Below are 23757 nucleotides of genomic sequence, written 5' to 3'. Positions count from 1 at the left end.
GTAGCTGAGAATTGAATTGGAGCTGGGCTGTCTGTGTCTCCTATAGATGGTGTCAGTATCTGTCAGCTTCCAAAAATAAAGAGAAATTCAGAGTGCAGTATAAATGAGATACTGCCACCTCTCAACCTAGGGACATGGGCAGCATGATGGCTCAGTGGTTAGCACTGCTGCCTCACAGTGACAGGGACCTGGGTTCAATTCTACCCTGGGGGTAATATCTGTGTGGGGTTTGCATGTTTTCCGTGTGTCTGTGTGGATTTGATCAGGCTTCCACCCATAATCCAAAGATGTGCAGGTTAGATAGATTGACCATGCTTAATTGCCCAGGGTGTGTCTGGGTGGGATGCTCTTCAGAGAATTGGTACAGACAGACTTAATGGGCTGAATGGCCTGTAGGCAACCAGTTCCTGCAGAGAGGACAAAACAGGCAAGAAATAGAGGATGGAAATAAAGATGTTTTATTATTTGCCTACTTGGTTCTGAAGTAAATATTTAGTTTTGGATATTTTAATCAACTTATTCAGAGACCTCTGATGCAAATAGGACTTGAACCTAGGCCTCCTAGCTGAGAGGCAGGGACATTACCATTGCGTCAAAAGGGCCCCTAGACCACCATTTGTAACCAGGCTCTATTGGCATATTGTGACACACCTCTGGAACAGGTGAGATTTGAACCTAGGCCCTCTGGCTCAGAGGTGAGGACACTACCACTGCCAGAAAGAAAATTATTCCCTTCCAAATAGGGGTTGCCAACTTTCTAGGTTTGGCTTAGAGTCTTGAGAATTTAAAGATTAATTGCTGGGACAACAAAACTCACAATTTTTTTTTAAAACTTGTATATTGTTTATACTTTTTTGGGCACTTTCTTTCATCAATTATGAAGCAAGTGGATGGATAAACCAATGGATGATACTGGAATAGTGTAGGTTCGATGGGCTTCAGATTGGTTTCACAAGTCTGCGCAACATCATGGGCCAAAGGACCTGTCTTGGGATGTAATGTTCTGTGTTCCATGTCCTATGTTCAAATCAGAGAAAACGGTGTGAATAGGGGAAGCTGAAGCAAACACAGAAAATTCTGGAAGAAGTTCCCAAGGGAGGCTGTTTACTTTGCTCTCCCAATGGGAAGGTGGATGGGACATCCCAAAGAGCCAACTGAATGGGCATGAAGTGGGCACGGGGTGGTTCATGTGATGAAACCTCCAGGATCATGTCCAACCCAGAGTTAGCAACCGTTCGTCTAACCCATGTGAATGTTGGAATTTCCTGTGTAACTCCAATGCTCGCTTTGACCATTCCCTGTTTTCAAAACAGATGAAAAGCCTTCCGATACCGCACTGGCCAGGAAAGACTCGGGTATGTCTGCTTCTGAACTACTTGACACGGCACCTTCACTGCATTGTCAATGAACACATCGATGTATTCAAAATTTCTCAGTTATTTGATTCCCACCATTTCCTGTCCTTGAGCAGTGATATTGCTGTTAATGGAGGAAGGACAGATGTGGCAGAAGGGCTGCGTGTTGTGCTGGTGCTGACAGAGTCCCTCACTGAGACTTTAGTAAGACCTGGAAACCTGTCTGGGCGGGTGGAGAAGGTCTAGGTTAGGGTAAAGTTTCCGCGGTCCCACGCTACCATTGGTGAGTTTAACCTGAGAGGCCGCCACACCACGGGAGAGGGACAAGGCTGAGAAAATGGCGACTGTGGAGAAGGTTGATGAGGGCACGGGAGGGAGTTGTCCGTTGCTGTGTTGGAGTTCAGGATCCCAGGTTTCCAGCTCCTGACCCTACTTGGGATCCTGACCTCCAGTTTGTGAAGCCCTTATCCACAGCTCCCTGCTAACCCTTCCACCATCTCTCTTCCTGAAACATTTCGCAATGTGTCGTGAAGTGACAAACAAACAAATTGTATAACCTCGATGAAGAATCCCTTGCTTTGTTTTTGAGATAACCGAATGCATCGATATCTGTGTTGACAATTGCTGTATGATTGGTGTCGTGCGAACATCCAATATCTCATTCAGGGTGCTATAACATAACATGATATAGTCCTTTTTCAAACTCATTCCCTTCAACCACAATCCCATAAGTATCACAGTCCATAACCAACATTACCCTGAATGCAACAACTTGAAATCATGTCCTATCCTAAAGCTAACCTGTGTTTAACACCATGGTTTGAGGAGTTCAGAGTGAAGGAAACAGGCAGGACTATCTCTGCACTGAGTCCGTGAACAAAATTCTGACCTGTGCCTTTTGGTTTTGTTTTCCTGGATGGACAGTGTGGTCCTGTGGAGAAGCAGCTACTGAGGAACTTGCTAAACTTGATGATTCTACACGGTCAACCCTCTTCATTGAGAAACCTCAGAATGGGACCGTCACTGTCGGTGAGTTTCTGAGATCTCAGGTTTTCAATCAATAGTAAATAACTCTGGGAGAGGAACCGTGTACCACAATGGAATTGACAGAGAGAGAGACGCTGTCCAAAAGCAGACATTGTTTTGCTCTTACCAGATGTTGTGATCTTGTCATTTGTTGCAGTTACTTTATTAACCCTTTCAGCACTGTTCTGGGTATCCAAATTGTACGCTGTTCAACGGCCAAAGCCCTAGTAACACAATCCCTGAGCTTATCCAATTTTTTTCATCAAATTTCTGCATTTTTCTACTGAATGAGGAGCATGTTGAATACTTGACTTTTACTGTGATCAGTTACAATGTTAATTGTCCTGCAATTTCTCTCATGCCCTCAGATTTGCCCCATATCCCTAAATATCGTTATCTGCCAAAAATCTATCAATCTTTGTCTGTCTTGAAAATTCCAGATGACCTCCCCACCCCAGCATCCAGAGCCTTAAAAGGGAGAAAATTCTGGATTTCTGTGAAAATAATGCTTCCTTAAGTACAGTCCTTAGATGGTTTGGCTCTCATGTTATGATTAGCCCTTCCTGTTCCTTTTTTGCCCTTGCCCTAATGAATCATTGATGGCAGCACCCTCTCTGATTCTTTGCCCAAGTGTCCAATACTAGCCTGAGTCTAAGTAGCGAGATTCTGTATAAATATATTGAAGGGTTCCACAGTGAAAGTTGCCTCTCCCTTTATCAGAATCCATTCGTTGAACATAAACCAGGGGCAAAGATTCCTGGCCAATTGTCCCCTCTGTAAGACAGTGGCCATTGAAATCCCCTATAAACACAGACATTCAGTGCGATCATCAAACTGAGCTTAGAATGGAATGTCCTTTGTTGTCGGTGCTCAGCTGTTCACGGTGCTAATGAGTTCAGATGCTGAAGAGCACGTCATTGCCAATGAACTACTGACTTATACTACCATGGAGAAAGGTGGTTTTCCAAGCTTTCCTTTTTAATCATGCTGCTAATGCCCTTTTAAAGGTGAGGACATCACTTTTGTGGCAAAAATTGAAGCCAAGGACCTTTTGCGTAAGCCGAATTGCAAGTGGTTCAAGGGGAAATGGCTGGATCTTGCAAGCAAAGCAGGGAAGCACTTGCAGCTGAAGGAATCCTTTGACAGAATCACCAGGGTAAGCAACACCTACTCTTCTGCTAGCTTTTTTTTGTTAACCTCTCATCAAGCTCTTGCTCCCTGGTTCCAACTAGTGGAGCAAATGATCTAAAAGCACTGACCTGGAACTGCCAAAGGTACACTTCAGGTTTCGGTGTCTCTCATTGGATGGCAGGTGCTCCTGCTTAGTCAGTCGGTGATGTGGGAGCAAGTCCCACTGCAGAGTCATAGAGAGGGTGGACAGTGAGAGCTTTTTTCCTCAGATGGTGATGGCTAGCACAAGTGGACAGAGCTTTAAATTGAAGGGTGATAGATACAGGACAGATGTCAGAGGTAGTTTCTTTACTCAGAGAGTAGTAGGGGCATGGAACACACTGCCTGCAACAGTAGTACACTCACCAACTTTAAGGACATTTAAATGGATAGACAAATGGATGAAAATGGAATAGTGTAGATTAGATGGGCTTCAATTGGTTTCACAGGTTGGCACAACATCGAGGGCCGAAGGGCCTGTACTGCACTGTAATGTTCTATGTTCTATGTTCTGCATACAACACGGAAACAGACCTTTCGGTCCAACTCATCCATGCCAACCAGATATCCTAACTTAATATAGTCCCATTTGCCAACACTTGGCCCATATTCCTCCAAACCCTTCCTATTCATGCACCCATCCAGGTGCCTTTTAAATGCTGTAATTGTACCAGTCTTCACCACTTCCTCTGGCAGCTCATTCCATAAAGAGCTTCAAAGTCTAGGCTGATATTCCCAATGTACATCAGGGGATTACTGGAGTAGTGGGGGGTACTGTCCTTAATTGAGCTGTTAAACCAAGGCTCTCTCTCTATTTCTCTTTTACTCCATCTTCCTACACCTTCAACCCCATCTCCCACATACCTCATAGCCTTGACTTGGTTATGTTTGTTTCCTTTGCACTGAGTAGAGAGGGCAGATTCACTCCCATTGCACACTTTAGTTTACACCCTTTTCATGTCACTTTTTTTTATTTCAGAATAATTAACACCATCTTTGTCTTTTGCACTGGGTCCCTATACCAGCTGTTCCCTTCACCCCTCCTCCCCATTTATCAGAAGTATAAAAGAACCTATTTTCAAACCTCTTTCAAATTCTGAAGGGTCATACCAGACCCAAAAGTGTTAACTCTGTTTCTCTCTCCACAGATTCTGCAAGACCTGCTGAGTTTCTCCAGCTGGTTTGTTTCAGTTTTCCAGCATCCACTGTATTTTGCCAACAGTCTCCCTGTCCCCTTATTGGTGGCCTTAAAAGGTTCCATTATTTTGATGAAAGACAGGAGGGTGTTCGCTAATGTTCTCCCAATCTTTATCCTTCAACAAGCACGGCTAAAACAGTTACTTGGTCATCATCACTGTACAGTTCGTAAGATAGAGTCATAGAGATGTACAGCAGGGACACAGACTACTTTATCCAATTTGTCCATCTCAGTCAGATATTCAAAATTAATCTAGTCCCATTTGCCAGCAATTGGCCCATATCCCTCTGAACCCTTCCTATTCATATACCCATCCAGGTGCCTTTTAAATATTGTAATTGTACCAGCCTCCACCACTTCCTCTGGCAGCTCATTCCATACACACACCACCCTCTGCAGGAAAAAGTTGCCCCTTAGGTCCCTTTTAAACTTTCCCCTCTCACCCTAAACCTCTGTCCTCTAGTTTCGGATTCCCCCACTTCAGGGAAAGGACCTTGTCAATTTACCCTATCCAAGCCCCTCATGATTTTATAAACCTCTTTTAAACCACCCCCTCAGTCTCCAGGAAAACAGCCTGAGTTTATTCAGCCTCTCCCTATAGCTCAAACCCTCAAACCCTGGCAACATCCTTGTAAATGTTTTCCAAATCCATTCAAGTTTCACAACATACTTCCTATAGCAAGGAGACCAGAATTGAATGCAATATTCCAAAAGTGGCCTAACCAATGTCCTGTACAGCCGCAACGTGACCTCCCAACTCCTGTACTCAATGCACCAACCAATAAAGGTAAGCATACCAAATTGTGCATGAACTGCAATGCACAATCATGTTTTGCAACAGCTGCTTCACATTCAAAAAATCCTTCCTGGGTAGAAGTATACCTCAGGATGTGGCACACAGCACTTTTTAAGCACAAGCCCCTCTTTAGTGGAAAGGATTCTGGCAACAATTGGTTAATTGAGTTCTAATTAAACTGGGGTGTGGGAGCGAACATTTCAGGTTCAGAGACCTGACTTATATTCCTTCTGGAGGGAGGCTGAGCTCCAACCTGAACACAGTTTTAAAATGTCTCTCTTTCTCATTCAGCAAGTTGTGGTGGTCACTGCATGTGGTTTCCAAACCTAATTGCCCTTAAACTGAAAGTCTTGCTCAGCCATTTCAAAGAGTCAATCGCATTGCATGGGTTGGGAAGATGGCTGCAGTGTGGGCTGGGATCTGTGGGGGACAGGTGATTGCAGAGGGGAGACAGATGAGGAGAGGGCCCATAGCTCCTGGATCCCCTCCCCTGTGCCACTCCCCCCTCTCAAGTGTTGAGATTTCTTGGCCCCATTACCCTTCAAATCCCTGGCTTCTGGACCCTCAGTCTGTCAACATCACTCCCCCCGTGCCTCCACCCATGACTCCCATCCTCACTGAAACCCCCAGTTCGAAACCTCACACGTGCTCAGTTATGTATCTGATGTCACAAGTAATGTTGATGTGATTGGTCAAGCATATTTTATGTAAACCCCTGGTTGACTGTGTCTGAATTGTTTCACCATTCAGTTCAATAACTTAACTCCTTCACTGTTTTCCAAGTGCTCAGCTATTGAATCTTTTATAATAACAGTAGCATCCTCCCCTTATCGAGGTCAGGCTGACTGTTGTATAACTCCCAGCTCTCTCTCTGCCTCTCTTTTTAAATAGAAGAGTTACCATCCTGGAGGGTTACCGACCCTCCAGGATCTCCAAGGGGATTGTGCAACTTGACTTTCAGATTGCGGAGTGCCTGGGTTTGTTGTGCACATAGGTGGACACGAGGTGTTGTCATAAAACTTCACTGAAATCTCCCCTGCGTTATAAGCCACACCTCAACATTACATTTCTAGAGCTAGGTGTCATGATGTGATGGTGGCAGATTATCAGAATACACCAGCTGGAGAGGATCGATCAGAGCATCCTGCCTACCTTAACCATCTCCCCATCCCTCTCCTCTCGCAATCTGCCACCAATTGTCGGCATCGTAACTGATGTGATCCAGCAATGATGTTCATCGTCCTGCTCTCTCCGAGGATGGTCCATCTGTGTTGTGGCAATGATGGCCTTTATCTCAGAGCCTCTGCTGGGCCTTCAACTGCACTTGACCTTGCTGGTTTGCTGACCAAGCCATCCGCAGCAAGATTCCCAGGGAAACTCCTGAGATGGAAAAGGAAAGGGAAAGTCGCCATAGTCCCAAAGAACCATCATGGCTGATCTCTCTTTCTTAGCTCATTGGGCACGGCGAGTAAGATGCGTGATTGGATGACTCACTCCTTCTCTCCCTTCAATGGAATTTGGACTGGAATCTAAACGGGATGGACCAGATTCTGCCAAATTTCCAGATCCCATTCTACCCTCACACCCCAACCTCTTTCCCCAGCCAAGCCTGGCACTCATAATGTAACCAAGTGGGTGGGTGGGTGCCAGGGAATAATGAGACTATGTCACCTCAGTGACGGCCAAAGTGAAATTGTAGATCATCTTCCAGTCTGGTCCATGCAGTTGCCTCAAGCCCAGTGGGAATCCAAGGATTCTAATTGTGTTTCATACTTGTACAGCACAGTATTCAAGAGGTCGTACCTTTAGCTATTTACAGCACTTCTCTATTTTCCAAATAATCTCCAGCCTGGCTCATGTTGTTGTGTATTATTCTCAGCTGTTGATGTGACAGACCATAAAAGGGCCTTGGGAATTATTTTACCAAGGGACAAATTGCAGACATACTGGACTATTTATACATGAGCTCTGGTTCTGGTATCATTGACCAGTTCTTTTCCACGCACATTGTATAATATGTTCCCATTTTCATCTTGTAAACTCTATTCTTTTTTAAACAAAATCTTGATTTGTTTCACCAAACCTACTCACCGGTTAAATCTTTCAACATAGGAGCAGAAACGTGCCTTTCAGTCATACCAGCCTGTTTCACCATTCAGTTCAATAACTTAACTCCACACCGGTATCATCTCCTCGAGTTCTTATAGCACAGAGAAAGACCCTTCGGCCCATTGTGCCTGTGCCAGTCATCAATCACCATTTGGATCCATTTTCCAGCACTTGGCCCAATGCTGTGTGCTGTGATGCTTCAAGTGATTATCTCTGTTCTTCTTCCTTGTCTGAGGGTTTCTGCCTCAGTGTTACCTGCCTGAAGTCTTTCTACTTCAGTAATCTGTTCCAATGATTTCTCCAATTTTCCCTTAAAAGGTGCAATGACCTCTGTTATGGTCACTGTTTCCTAGGTTATCTTTTACCCTGACATCAGATATTGAATCTGGCTCATTACATGTCACCAGACCCAAGACAGCCAGACCCCTAGTTGGACTCACAATATCTTATAGAACATAGAACATAGAAGAATACAGCGCAGTACAGGCCCTTTGGCCCTCGATGTTGCGCCGATCCAAGCCCACCTAACCTATACTAACCCACTATCCTCCATATACCTATCCAATGCCCGCTTAAATGCCCATAAAGAGGGAGAGTCCACCACTGCTACTGGCAGGGCATTCCATGAACTTACGACTCGCTGAGTGAAGAACCTACCCCTAACTTCAGTCCTATATCTACCCCCCCTTAATTTAAAGCTATGCCCCCTTGTAATACCCGACTCCATACGCGGGAAAAGGTTCACACTGTCAACCCTATCTAACCCCCTAATCATCTTGTACACCTCAATCAAGTCACCCCTAAACCGTCTTTTCTCTAATGAAAACAGCCCCAAGTGTCTCAGTCTTTCCTCATACGATCTTCCTTCCATACCAGGCAACATCCTGGTAAACCTCCTCTGCACCCGTTCCAGTGCCTCCACGTCCTTCCTATAGTATGGCGACCAAAACTGCACACAATATTCCAGATGCGGCCGCACCAGAGTCTTATACAACTGCATCATGACCTCAGGACTCCGGAACTCAATTCCTCTACCAATAAAAGCCAGTACGCCATATGCCTTCCTCACCGCACTATTTACCTGGGTGGCAACTTTCAGAGATCTGTGTACATGGACACCAAGATCCCTCTGCTTATCCACACTACCAAGTATCCGACCATTAGCCCAGTACCCCATCTTTTTGTTATTCTTCCCAAAGTGAATCACCTCACACTTAGCTACATTGAATTCCATTTGCCACCTTTCTGCCCAGCTCTGCAGCTTCTCTATATCCTGCTGTAACCTGCCACATCCTTCCTCACTGTCAACAACTCCTCCGACTTTCGTATCATCCGCAAACTTGCTCACCCAACCTTCTAACCCCTCTTCCAGGTCATTTATAAAAATGACAAACAGCAATGGTCCCAAAACAGATCCTTGCGGAACACCGCTAGTGACGGCACTCCATGAAGAAACTTTGCCATCAACTACTACCCTCTGTCTTCTTCCATCCAGCCAATTCCTAATCCAAACCTCCAACTCACCCTCAATGCCATATCTCCGTATTTTCTGCAGTAGCCTACCATGGGGAACCTTATCAAACGCCTTACTAAAATCCATATATACCACATCTACCGCTTTCCCCTCATCAACCTCCTTCGTCACCTTTTCAAAGAATTCAATAAGGTTTGTGAGGCACGACCTGCCCTTCACAAAACCATGCTGACTATCCTTGATCACATTATTCCTATCCAGATGTGCATAAATCCTATCCCTTACAATTCTCTCTAAGACTTTGCCCACAACAGAAGTGAGACTCACCGGCCTATAGTTACTAGGGTTATCCCTACTCCCCTTTTTGAACAAGGGAACCACATTTGCTATCCTCCAGTCTTCTGGCACTACTCCAGTAGACAAAGAGGACATAAAAATCAAGGCCAATGGCTCTGCAATCTCCTCCCTTGCTTCCCAGAGAATCCTAGGATAAATGCCATCAGGCCCAGGGGACTTATCTATTTTCACCTTTTCCAGGATTTCCAACACCTCTTCTCTACATACCTCAAAGCCATCCATTCTACTTATTTGTGACTCAGTATTCGCATCGACGACAATGCCCTGTTCCTGAGTAAATACTGAAGAAAAGTATTCATTCAGTGTCTCCCCAATCTCTTCCGCCTCCACACGCAACTTCCCACTACTATCCTTGACTGGACCTATTCCTACCCTAGTCATTCTTTTATTCCTAACATACCTATAGAAAGCCTTAGGGTTTTCCCTAATCCTACCGACTAAGGACCTTTCATGTCCCCTCCTTGCTGCTCTTAGCTCTCTCTTCAGGTCCTTCCTGGCTACCCTATAACTCTCAATCGCCCCAATTGAACCTTCACGTCTCATCTTGAGATAGGCCGCCCTCTTCCATTTAACAAGGGATTCCAATTCCTTATTAAACCACGGCTCCCTCGCACGATCCTTTCCTCCCTGCCTGACAGGTACATAATTATCAAGGACACTCAATAGTTGCTCCTTGAACAAGCTCCACATATCTTGTCTCAGGAAACTGTCTTGAATACTTTCTATAAATTCTTCATCATGCCTACCTTCACTAATCTGACTATTTCAATCTCCATGAAGATTAAAGCCTCCCCATGATTAATGTATAACATTTATTACATGTCCTCACTATCCCCAGGTTTATTCTCAGTTCCACTGTATTGACATTGTTAGAGGGACCTATAGAAAGCTCCCACCAGCATCTCTTTCCCTCTTTATTTCTTACCTCTACCCATCTGGATTCTATACCTTCCAATCCATGATCATTTCTAGCTATTGTACTGATTCCATCCTGTAGTGACAAAGTTACCCCACCTTCCTTTCCTTCCTGCTAGCCTGCCTTTCAAAATGTCACATGCTCCTGAATATTTAGTTCCCATCTTTGATCTCATCGTAACCATGTTTGTGTAATGGCTATAAGATCATATCCATTAATGAGTATTTGAGCTGTTAGTTTATTTATTTTGTTTTCAATACCACATACATTCGGTGAAGAGCCATTAAATTTTTTTTTTTAGAATTAGAATCCCTACAGTGTGGAAACAGGCCCTTCAGCCCAACAAGTCCAAACCGACCCCCTGAAGAGTAACCCATCCAGATCCATTCCCCTATATTTACCCCTGAATAATGCATCTAACCTACACACCTCTGAACACGTTGGGCAATTTAGCATGGCTGTCTTATGAACTATTTATTCGCCACTGACCCTAATGACTGCTGCTTTTCTACGATGTCACTCTCCCTTTCCCACTCTGGGTATTGTTACCATAATAGTTGTTATGATGGGAGTCAAAACTGGTTTCTGGATTAACAGTCAAGAGTGTGGTGCTGGAAAAGCACAGCAGGTCAGGCAGCATCCAAGGAACAGGAGAGTCGATGTTTTGGGTAAAAGCCCTTCACCGTTCCTGATGAAGGGCTTGAAACGTCGATTCTCCTGCTCCTCAGACACTGCCTGACCTGCTCTGCTTTTCCAGCAACACACTCTCAACTTTAATCTCCAGCATCTGCAATCCTCACTTTTGCCTCTCTGGCTTAACAGATCAGTGCTAATACCACGAGACCTTTGCCTCCCCATAAGTGTTTTGGGGACATGAGTTCAAGTTCCACTGTGATGAAATTTGAACTCAGTGCAAAGTCTGCACTTAGAAGCTAGTGTAATGGTGCCCATTGTTGCAAAAACCCATCTGGTTCACTAATACTCTTTAGGGAAGGAAACTGCCATCTTTATCTGGTCTAGCCTACATGTGACTCCAGACCCACAATGTGGTTGACTCTTCACTGTCCTCTGGGTAATTAGATTAGATTAAATTACATTACAGTGTGGAAACAGGCCCTTCGGCCCAACAAGTCCACACCGACCCGCCGAAGCGCAACCCACCCATACCCCTACATTTACTCCTTACCTAACACTACGGGCAATTTAGCATGGCCAATTCACCTGACCTGCACATCTTTGGACTGTGGGAGGAAACCGGAGCACCCGGAGGAAACCCATGCAGACACGGGGAGAACGTGCAAACTCCACACAGTCAGTCGCCTGAGGCGGGAATTGAACCCGGATCTCTGGCGCTGTGAGGCAGAGACCCGGGTTCAATTCCCGCCTGAGGCAGGATGGGTAATAAATGCTAGCCTAGCCAGCATCACCTGTATCCCATGAATGAGTTAAGAAAACCTCCCCTCCCAGTTTAAATGATAACCATCCCACCTCTAAACAATGTTGATGTATCTCTAACTAAAACGTACAGTCAAAGAAATTGTAAAAACTATAATTTTCAGTATCCTTATGATTTTAATTTTCCTAATTTCTACAGGGCACAGAACAATTCTAAAGAGTTCACAACCCAGAATCTTGAGTACCTCATTTACCATGGAGCTGGACATAGTTCCTGTAAAAACTCTGCTGTCATTTCTCATAAGTCATTCTCATCGTTTGAAATATTTCTTTTGTTTTTGCAGATTCACACCTTTGAGATGCACATTATCAAAGCGAAGGAGAATTATGCTGGAAACTATCGCTGTGAAGTGACCTGGAAAGACAAATTTGACAGCTGTACCTTTGACTTAGAAGTAATAGGTGAGAGGTTTCTGTTTACTCCTGGGTTTTCTGTTCAATGAGTTTTCAGTGGTTTTTATGTTTAAATTATCTCAGGCATCAATATATTCAGAGTGCAAAGACATCTTTTTGACACATGAGAGGTTTTCAAACAACTAAGAGGCATTATTTTTTAAGACGATGCAGTGTGTTGTCAACAGCGTGGGTTCAATTCCCACACCATGAGGTTACCATGAAGAACTTCCCTTCTTAACTTCTCTCCTCGCCTGAGGTGTGGTGACCCTCAGGTTAAACCATCCCCAGTCATCTCTCGCTGATGAAGCAGCGGCCCGTAGTTCGTTAGGACTCTGGTGACTTTACCTTCCAAGCTATATCAGCTCAAAGGATTGCAGGTGCTTATCCGTTGGTGAGTGACAATTTAGCACAGAGCTGTCCACAGACCTTTATACTGTTTCAAAAACTAGTTCAGCTGAGGGGTCACTGCCCACAGAGCTGTCTCCACCGCCCCCCCCCCCAGGGATTAATGTTTTCTTCAGACAGGGGCTACAGGCATTGCTGGTAGGCCAGTATTTATCGCCTGTCCGTAGTTTCCCTTGGATACAACTGAATGACTTGCTCAGTCATTTCAGAGAGTAGTTAAGAGTCAACCATATTGCTGTGGGTCTGGAGTCACATGTAGGCCAGATCAGGTAAAGTTGGCAGATTTTCTTCCCTAAAGGACATTAGTGAACCAGATGTTTTCAATTTAACAACAATTGGCAATGGTTTCATCATGAGGTTTTTAATTCCAGATTTAAAAAAAAATCTAACCTCAAGTTCTATCAGTTGCTGTGTTAGGATTCAGACCCCCAGTCCCCAGAAAGTTACCTGTGTCTCTGAATTAATGGGAGAAAGTGAGGACTGCAGATGCTGGAGATCAGAGTCAAAACGTGTGGCGCTTGAAAAGCACAGCAGGTCAGGCAGCATCCGAGGAGCAGGAGAGTCAATGCTTCTGGCGTAATGCCCTTCATCAGGAATGTGTCAACGCTCCTGCTTCTCAGACGCTGCCTGACCTGCTGTGCTTTTCCAGCGCCACACTTTCCATCTAATACATTATACGGAAACAAGGATGAACTTAAGCATATTTAGGTATGCATCATCATTTAAATTATGCAAAAACAAAATGAGTATAAGTTGTTTAGCCAATAACATGGTTTCTCCTTGGGTTATAGAGTCATTGAATCATACGCCACAGAAACAGATCCTTCAATTTCAACCAGTCCATGCCGACCACATCTCCCAAACTAAATTAGTCCAACTTGCCTGCATTTGGCCGATATCCCTCTAAACCTTTCTTATTTACGTATCTGAAAAATGGGTTTTAAATGTTGTAACTGTACCTGTTTGGCAGTTCATTCAATACACGAACCACCCTGTGTGAAACAGTTGCCCCTCAGGACCCTCTTAAATCTTTCTCCTCCTGCCTTAAAAATATATCCCCTAGTTTTGAACACCTGATCCTAGAGGAAAAATACCCTGTTCACCTTATCTTTTCCCCCTCATGATTTTATAAACCTCTGCAGGAACACCCACCAACCTCCTACATTCCAGTGAGAAAAGTCCCAGTCTATTCAGCCTATTTTCATAACCCTCCCTTCCTGGCAACAAGCTGGTAAATCTTTACTGAACCCTCTATTCTTTCTTTATCAGGGTGACCAGAACTGTGCACAGTAGTCCATAGGTGGCCTTACCAACACTCTCTACAACCACAATATGATGTTCCAACTCCGATACTCAATGATCTGAGCAATGAAGACAACCATGCCAAATGCCTTCTTCACTACCCTATCTACATGTATACCTGTCAAGAGATTTTCAATGATCTATGTATTTGAATCCCTAGGTCTCTCTGTTGGACAACACTCCTCAGGGTCCTACTATCAAGTGTATAAGTCCTGCCCTGGTTTGCCTTACCAAAATGTAACACCTCACATTTATCTAAATTAAACTCCATCTGCCACTCCTTTCCCCATTGTTCAGTTGATCAAAATCCCTTCGTAATCTTAGATAATGGTGCGGCATGGTGGCACAGTGGTTAGCACTGCTGCCTCACAGCGCCAGAGACCTGGGTTCAATTTCCACCTCAGGCAACTGTCTGTGTGGAGTTTGCACATTCTCCCCGTGTCTGTGTGGGTTTCCTCCCACAGTACAAAGATGTGCAGGTTAGGTGAATTGGCCATGCTAAATTGCCTATAGTGTTAGTTGTAGGGGAATGGGTCTGGGTGGGTTGCTCTTCGGAGGGTCGGTGTGGGCTGAAGGGCCTGTTTCCACACTGTAAATAATCTAATCTAATAACCTTCCTCATTGTCAACTACACCACCAATTTTGGTGTCATTCACAAGCTTATTTACCATACTTCCTATATTCTCATCCAAATCATTTATAGAAATGACAAACGACATTCAGAACAGAGAAATCACATGTTTGATGAAATGAGGTTATGTTAAGGTCCCTGTGCAAATGCACAAGCAGAAGCCTGAGCATTGTAAATGCATTCATTTACGAAATCCCTGTGACTTTTTAACGTCTGGTTTGAATTCTCTTTGCAGAGGCCCCAGAAGTTCAGCAGATTGATATCCGTTCTGCCTTTAAACGCAGGTAACTACAGTCCAACCTCAGTATCACTGCTCCTTACTCGTTAACATACGTTCACAGCACATATCTGTCTGCAGCAATGCATCAAGGAAACTCTTTGGACCCATTTTATTTGTTTTCCAATTTGTCACACTCCCTCTTCTTGCCCCATATCTAAGCAATGTTATTTCTGTCCTTTTCTGAGATTTAAAAAAAAAATTAACACCCATGGGATGTGGGTGTCACTAGCCAGGACAACATTTATTGCCCATCCCTAACTACCCAGAATGTGTGGGTCTGGAGTCACATGTAGGCCAGACCAGGTAAGGACAGCAGTTTCACTCCTTAAAGAGCATGAGTGAACCAGATGGGTATTTTCCTGACATCCATTTTGTGGTTACAATTCCAAACTTTTAACGATTCAAATTCCACTATCAGCCATGGTGGGATTTGAACCCTGGTCCCCAGATCATTAGCTGGGTCTCTGAATTAATAGTTTAGTTCTAACGTCATCACCTCCCCTCAAATACCCAGCACAGAAACAGGACACATAACCCAGCTTGCTCTGGGCTGGCTTTTCAGCTCAACACAAGCCCTCTCCCATTTCATCTCACTCTATCAATATCCATTGTGTTTCTCCCACAAACTTTTATCCACCTTTTACTTAAACACACCTGTACTATTTGCCTCCACCAATGCGACAAGCCCCATATACAGTATCTTTTATTAAGTATTTCACCAATACCCTTTTGAAAATTCTGACTCAATCTATTGTGGGTTCCATATCACAACCACTCACTGTGTTTAAAACAAAATCTGCTCATATTAAAGCAAAGTGCTGAGCAGGTCCTAAAATATAATCTGAAAATGCTGAAGAAACTCCGCAGTTGTGTGGAGAGAGAAACAGAGTTTGTGTTTGCAGTCCTGCATGACACAGACTCACGTTAATTCTGTTTCTCTCTTCACAGACGCTGCTGAGTTTCTCCAGCATTTTCTGTTTTTGTTTTGGCGCATGTCATCTCTGGTTCTTCTGCCATGCATCATCAACCTTTAGTTCCCGATCAGCACTAAACTCTCTCCTTCTTTACTACGTCATCTATAGACATTGCTGTACTTTCAGTCTTGTGCGTGAACAGAGCCTCCACAGAAGTCACCGCAGGTTCAAACCAAAATTATACGTTGTGTTTCTGTGTGAATTATTTTAAGAGAATTGTTAACTGGAGACTCGAAAGGCAAAACTAACCTGTGGTTTCTGAGTCTGGTAAATTTTGTCTTGTGATAGACTGGCACAGATGGTAAGTGAACGGGTTGCTGAGCATTACTGAGGTAAACAAGTCTCTGTGCTGAAGCTTCTTCACGTCATATCCAAAAACAAAAGGGAGAAATGACAACAGTTCCTTGTCCTGGATCTTGTACAAACACTTTGGAACAGAAGGAAACCATCCAATCCCTCAGGCCTGATCCATCAGACCCGAGATGATCTGGAGCTCAACTCCACTTCGCCACCTTTGTTCCGTTTGGTTCCAGAGGAGTTTGGAAGGATAGGCATTGCTGCCCCTTGGTTGGGAAATCTAGAACATGGGGCCATTGCCTCAGAATAAGAAGTCATTCATTTGAGTGAGGAGACAGTCCTTTCCTCAGAGAGTTCTGAACGTTTGGAAATCTCTGCTCCAGAGGGTTGTCAGCACTCTTAGTTGAGGATATTCAACATTGAATTGGACAGATTTTTGTTCTTTCGGGGAATCAAGTAACATGGGAGCAGGTGGAACAGTGGAGTTGAGAATCATATTGAATGTAGAAGCACGCCCGAGGGGGCAGATGGCCTACTCTTGCTCTTGATTCTGATGTTCTTATCCATCGACACCAAACAATCTATCAACATCAATCCACTGATAACAAGCTTCAAGGGAGAGAGTTTTACATTTATCCTGACTCCCTTTTTTATTCCTGATTGGTTCTGGCTTCAACTTTGAAGAATCAGTCCTTGATGATCATCTGGAAACCATCTAAGAGGATGGAGTAAATGATGAAAACGTCATAGTGCTCGGAGTGTCACAATAACCGTACCTCAAGAGGTGACTATGGCTTTTTTTAGGTTAAATCCATCTCCAAGAGCAGCAATGGTCATTGCAGGAGGCATGGAGCTAACAGTTTGACTCAGAATCACTTCGATAATTGTTTCAAAAAGTGAATTCGATTCAGCTAGAAATGCAATCTCACAGTTATGGGACAAACCAACAGGCCTGGAAGCTATGGCATTCTAGAACAAACCAAGAGATGAAGAAATATCTGAAGAAGCACAATGTCAGGGAAAAGATGTCCCAGAACCTCAAAGTACAAAGAGAAGCAAAATTCAAGCTTGTCATGTGATGGTACAGAATCATGTGTTTTCTTAAGGTCAAAATGGATTTGGAAATAATTCAGACAACCTTAATCCTTAGATGTACCAATGTGAATTTCACATGTTCAGACTGAGAAGAACATCCAGAATCTGCCATGTTGGTTTGAATGTATTTCAATTATAGTTATATCTTGGGGTCCCAGGCAGTATTTCAATATATCCAGGCTCACTGGCCTATCAGTTACAAAGCTGCTCTGATACTTTGGAAAAGGACTAACATGACGGTCTAGGAAGTAGAACTCAGACATTCCTGATGGGCAGCTGAACAACAATGCAGAATAATGTATGAAAGATCGAGTGAAAGTTAAATGAGGAATCCTTTCCCATCAGTGAAACCATAAGTCATGAGGAAGTGTCTACCTCTTCCAACAAGAGGCAACCGAGTTCACAACAACAACTTGGAGCAAGACAGACACTGTCAATAGAAAGCATTTGGAAGGAGATTCATTGGTCATCTTAGGGTGGGGCGGGGGGGGGCAATTTTTATGATAGGATGGATTTTGGTCTCCATTGAAATCATAGCAATCCCAGAAAATTTGTGACACAGAAAGAGGCAATTCCACCCATCATACCTAAGGCATGAAGACGAATCCCATCTTCCTGCATCTAATTCTAATAATTTGCCAACAACTGAATTTAAGCTGACTGGTCCATGAAGACTTCAGTTATCCATTCCACTTCTTTTTAAACTATGGTATCACGTTGAGGCAGGATTGAAAAATGATAGTCAAGACCTTGGTCATTTCTTTGTTTTCTTGTTTCAATCATTTGGGGTTTGCTTCAAATAGAATAGCAGAAAGTGCTGGAGAAACTCAACAGGTCTGGCAGCATCTATGGAGAGAGAAACAGAGTTAATGTTTTGAGCCCAGTGACTCGTCTTTGGGACTTATTTCATCTAGGCCTAAGTGGATGCCAACCACAGTAAAATTTCCTCTCTTACAATGTTTATTTCATCCGGTATTTGTGTTGATTTCTGGTTGGTTGATGGGTTGACAATGCTGCCCAGTTGCCTGTTGGCATTTAATAGCCTTTGACTAACTCTATTTCTTTCCTAGCCTACACAAACTCCAAGTTCATCTCTAAGATGTTCATTATTATGTCTTTTTTTCAATCATAGGACTGCACCGGTAAGGTAAGGAGCTCCTTCATCATTCTATGTTATGGTGCCAGTGGAGAAGGAGAGATACTCCTTAACCTTCTTATTATCTTTGCCTGGAACGCATGAAAGAGACCTACGTATTTTTCATGTGTAATCTTCAGTTTACTTAACAATTCCACCAGCATCTTGTGTCTTGCCATTCCCTGGATTGGTGGTAAAAGGGACTGTGTGTTCAAAATGTTCTGCCCTCTGCTATGTAACTGAATGAAATCTTAGCTGCACTGTGTCAAGATTAACCTGAAATTGCCAGTTGCTATCTTGGGCAGAAGTCAAATCATCTCGACTCTTGAATCTTGAAATGACAAGGTTCTCCTAGCTTCCTTGTCACTAACCAATCTTTGGTCACTCAGAAAGGGTAGACTAGACTTCAAAGCACATTGTTCTGTGCACATTTCTGAATGCAAATCTTCATTTGTCAGTAAGCAGTTGATTCACTAATCTTACTAATTTAAGAAAAACAAGTTTAATCACCATAAAGTCTGGGTTCTAAGTGATTCTCCTGCACTCATTTGGCAAAAACCACTCTTGTGCATTATTGTGGAAGTCTTAAAAAAAGAGGTATAACTTATACACCAGAATTTATGGTAAATATTGGGTAAATGCCACACAGAGCTATTGTCTCTTAGGGTCATTTATCCTATTACACCAATTAACACATGAGGCACAGCGGGTTGCTGTGTCCAGTTTGCTGACTGATTGCTTTCAGGTAATTCTTGCTGAGACCCCTCTGTCGTTGAGGGTGCTAGGTCTTTGAATTAATGAAAGATCATTCATGATCATCAATGAGAATGTCTTGAATTTCTGTGGGTGGTCTGCACATGGGCATCATAACAGTACACCCAAGTGGTTCATGAGTTTACACTTTGACCTGGGTGATCAGCAAACACCTTCTCAATTCACAGATACTCAACACCATTCATTGGTGGAGCCCATCACAGCTCCAGAAACAAGTAGCCTCTCAAAACAGTTTTGAAAAGAATCCACAAATGTCAAATAAATGGCCATGAACCATGAGGTGGTGTAGGATTATGATGTTCCCAATGTCTGTAAATGCGCATGCCATGTTAATGACCGGGCACAGCATCTGGATTGTGTGGGAGGAGTGCTCAGAAATCTTTGTGTTTAACTTTCGGAAAGTTATCTACAAAATACCCGAGAGATGAAGACCATCTTAGGAAGAATGTGAGAGCTGGGCATTAGCAATGCTCTTAATTTAGAATTACATTCAATTTGCATCATAAATTGCATCTTTGTCTTTGCATTTTGCGACTTCTTCCTTGTGTGAAATTGAAGAGATGAGGTGGTCATCCTAATTTTTTGAAAATCTGCCATCCATTTTCATTTTAGAACCTGTGGAGGTGGGAGGAGACGGAGCAGATGGAAATCGCCTTGACTTTTTGTTCTTTTCTATGATTTTTTTTAAACTTGGTTCCAAAAAAAGTATTTAATGCACTTTTCTTTCTCTGTTAAAAGCGGTGGTGATGGTCAGGATGATGCAGGAGAGCTCGATTTCAGCGGATTACTAAAACACCGGTAAGATATCTCAGGGTTTGACGGTAAACTCGGCTACTTGGTTGTTGCCTTAACCTGTTGGAATTGTCTCTTGGAGAATGCTTTGAAGAGGTGGAAGGAACTGTGGGATGATTTCGATGATCAGACAGCCCCCTCCCCTTTGAAGTATAGACCCACATTCCATTTGCCCTTCCTATTACCCTCTGAAAGCGGAAGCTAGCTTTTTGTGCATCCTGCCTAAGAGTTCATGTGACCTGTATACTTGATTACAGTCATATAGTAAAGAGCACCTTATTATGAGAGAGAAGAGCTCCTATATTGAGACTTACTTGTTGTCAGCACTTTCCCAACAGGGCCAGACAGGGAGCAGGATTGGAAGTAGCATTATACAGCAACCACAAGCCACCAGGCAACAGAATGTAACAGGAATCATCACAAAAGGTGGCCAAAGTGGGTGGGATGATAGCTCAGTGGTTAGCACCGCTGCCTCACAGCACCTGGGTTAGATTCCACTCTTGGGTGGCTGTTTGTGTGGAGTTTGCACATTCTCTCCGTGTCTGCATGGGTTTCCTCCCAAAGTCCAAAGCTGTGCAGGTTAGGTGGATTGGCCATGCTAAATTGCCCCACAATGTCCAGAGATGTGCAAGCTAGATGGGTTACAGGGATAGGGTATGGGGGTGTATCTGAGGGTGGGATCTCTTCAGAGGGTCAGTGTTGACTCGATGGGATGAATGGCTTGCTTCCACACTGTAGGGATTTTAGATTAGATTACTTACAGTGTGGAAGCAGGTCCTTCAGCCCAACAAGTCCACACTGACCCTCCGAAGAGCAACCCACCCAGACCCATTCCCTTACATTTGCTCCTTCACCTGACACTACAGGCAATTTAGAATGGCCAATTCACCTAACCTGCACATTTTTGGACTGTGGGAGGAAACCGGAGCACCCGGAGGAAACCCACGCAGACACGGGGAGAATGTGCAAACTCCACACAGAGAGTTGCCCGAGGCGGGAATTGAATCCGGGTCTCTGGCGCTGTGAGGCAGCAGTGCTAACCACCGTAATTGGTCGAGAGAGCAGGATTTAACGAGTAGCTTAGAGACATTGAAGACCACAGAGGTTTAGGGAGGGGATTCTAGACCCCTGCCTCAGGCAGCTGAGTGTGCACTCACTGATGTTGGAGTGATGATGATTAGATAGTGCTGTGAGGTTAGATTGGAGGAGTATGGAGACCTCAGCCAATTGTAACAGCTGGGGAGAGTTACAGACACAGAGAGGGAATGTCAACCCAGGGACTGAACCCAATGTTCTGACATTGTTTTTGTGAACAGGGAGATGAAGGAAGAGAGCACGGAGCCTGAAGTTGACGTTTGGGAGCTGCTGAAAAATGCTCAGCCACATGAGTATGAAAAGATAGCTTTTGAATATGGCATCACTGACCTCAGGGGCCTGCTGAGACGCTTGAAGAGGATAAAGAGGGAAGAGAAAAAGAGTGCAGGCAAGTACCTTCCCAGCTCCGAGTCTCTGCTCGGCCTGTACATCCCCTCGATGTCACTGCGAATGAATCAGAGAATGACAGAATGCAAAACAATGCCATTCGACCCATCGTGAAAAAGCTATCCAATTTCATACCTCAGCCGAAGAAAAAACTCAATTCATTTTAATTTTCAATTCTCAATCCACTCTGTGTGAAAGTTACTATTGAATCTGCTGCCCCTGCAGTGTGTTGAAGCTTGTACCATTGTGTTGCATAAAAACCAAAATTTCCCATTTCCTGTACTTCAGACAACCATGTTACAAACTTGTGTCCCTCTGGTTACTAACCCTACAGCAGTCTTAACAGTTTCTGTTTATTTATTCCATTGAAACCCCTTTTCAGATCTCCAATAAGTCTTCACTTAACCATTATAGTATTATCAAAATTACTGAATAGTTATATCAGTTCACAAAGTTAAAAATCACACAACACCAGATTATAGTCCAGCAGGTTTATTTGGAAGCACTAGCTTTCGAAGCGCTGCTCCTTCATCAGGTGGTTGTGAAGCAGGATCATAAGACACAGAATTTATAGCAAAAGGTTACAGTGTCATGCAGGTGAAATGATATATTCAAAAAACCTAAAGTAAGTCTCATCTTTTAGAATGAGTTTGTTAGTTTCGGTTCATTAATATGTAAATCCCAGAACTTTTTAAAGTCACATTCTCAGGATAGCTTAAGGTTCTATAACAAAAAGTGTCATCTCAGCTCAGACAATGCATTAAAGGTGTGAGGCTAAAGTTTGTCTGTATCCCAATCTTGAGCCAGACTGATTCTGTTTCTAAAGTGGAATTCACATGATATTACATGGATTGACAGCCTGTAGGTTATGTATTATTTATGTATTATGGTATACAGACAAACTTTAACCTCCCACCTTTAATGCTTTGTCTGAGCTGAGATGGCACCTTTTGTTATAAAACCTGAAGTTATCTTGAGAATGTGACTTAAAGGAAGTTCTGGGATTTACATATTAAAGAACCAAAACTAACAAACTCATTCTCAAAGATGAATGACTTACTCTAGGTTTTTTGAATATATCATTTCACTGACACTGTAACCTTTTGCTATAAATTCTATGTCTTATGATCCTGCTTCACAACCACCTGATGAAGAAGAAGTGCTTCGAAATAAACCTGTTGGACTATAACCTGGTGTTGTGTGATTTTTAACACTATCCAGCCCAGTCCAACACCAGCTGCTCCAAATCATAATTTCACAAGGTATAGGAGCAGAAGCAGACCATTTGGCAGATCGAATCTGCTCCTGGCTAATATGGCTAATATGCTTCTCACCTCCATTTTCCTGCCTTCTCCCCATACCCCTCAACCCATTACCAATTAAAAATCTGCCTAACTCCTCCTTAAACTTACTCACTGTCCCAATACCCACCGCACTTTGGGGAGCAAACAAATTCCACAGATTCACAACCCTTTGGCCTTCCCTTGCAATCGCAGGAGGTGCAACACTTGCGCCCACACCTCCCCCCTCACTTCTCTCCAAGGCCCCAAAGGAAACTTCCATATCCGCCACAGATTCACCTGCACCTCCACCCACATCATCTACTGCATCCGCTGCAGCCGGTGTGGCCTCCTCTATATTGGGGAGACAGGCCGCCTACTTGCGGAGCGATTCAGAGAGCACCTCTGGGCCACCCGGACGAACCAACCCAACCACCCTGTAGCACAGCATTTCAACTCCCCCTCCCACTCCACCGAGGATATGCAGGTCATTGGACTCATCCACCGCCAAACCACAACAACGCGACGGTCGGAGGAGGAGCGTCTTATCTTCCGACTGGGAACCCTCCAACCACAGGGGATGAACTTGGACTTCACCAGTTTCTTCATCCCCCCTCCCCCCACCTTGTCTCAGCCGAATCCCTCCAGCCCGGCACCGCCTTCCTGACCTGCAGTCTTCTTCTTGACCTCTCCGCCTCCATCCTACTCCGACCTATCACCCTCACCTTGACCTCTTTCCACCTATCACATTTCCAACGCCCCTCCTCCAAGTCCCTCCTCCCTACCTTTTATCTTCTCCTGCTGAACACTCTCTGCTCATTCCTGAAGAAGGGCCTGTGCCCGAAACGTCGAATCTCCTGTTCCCTGGATGCTGCCTGACCTGCTGCGCTGTTCCAGCAATAAAGTTTCAACAAGAAGGAGTTTCTCCTCAACTCTGTTTTAAATTTGCTATCCCTTATCCTGAGACTATAACCTCTCAGAGGTAAAAACAATGACTGCAGATGCTGGAAACCAGATTCTGGATCAGTGGTGCTGGAAGAGCACAGCAATTCAGGCAG

General features: G+C 44.0%; 1 protein-coding gene across 13 annotated transcripts in view; it reads left to right on the top strand.

The window, feature by feature from the left end:
* The window catches only part of mybpc1 (myosin binding protein C1), a 159772-nt gene that overhangs the window by 66137 nt on the left and 69878 nt on the right, over positions 1–23757 (top strand). For 9 of the 13 annotated variants that reach the window (XM_043708740.2, XM_087996996.1, XM_043708739.2 and 6 more), the window contains 8 exons: positions 1314–1355; positions 2280–2384; positions 3389–3537; positions 12141–12258; positions 14826–14874; positions 18369–18383; positions 19884–19943; positions 21254–21420. In XM_043708740.2, the coding sequence (XP_043564675.2) occupies positions 1314–1355; positions 2280–2384; positions 3389–3537; positions 12141–12258; positions 14826–14874; positions 18369–18383; positions 19884–19943; positions 21254–21420 (705 nt within the window). The remainder of the gene's footprint in view (positions 1–1313; positions 1356–2279; positions 2385–3388; positions 3538–12140; positions 12259–14825; positions 14875–18368; positions 18384–19883; positions 19944–21253; positions 21421–23757) is intronic. The other 4 variants (XM_043708742.2, XM_043708741.2, XM_087996997.1 and 1 more) reach the window with 2 other exon arrangements.

The sequence above is a fragment of the Chiloscyllium plagiosum genome, unplaced genomic scaffold, assembly GCF_037043375.1.
Source record: "Chiloscyllium plagiosum isolate Xiang-an unplaced genomic scaffold, Cpla_swu_hap1 HiC_scaffold_19, whole genome shotgun sequence".
NCBI lineage: Eukaryota > Metazoa > Chordata > Chondrichthyes > Orectolobiformes > Hemiscylliidae > Chiloscyllium > Chiloscyllium plagiosum.
The sequence above is the reverse complement of the archived record's forward strand: the minus strand, read 5'-3'. Positions and strand labels throughout refer to the sequence as shown.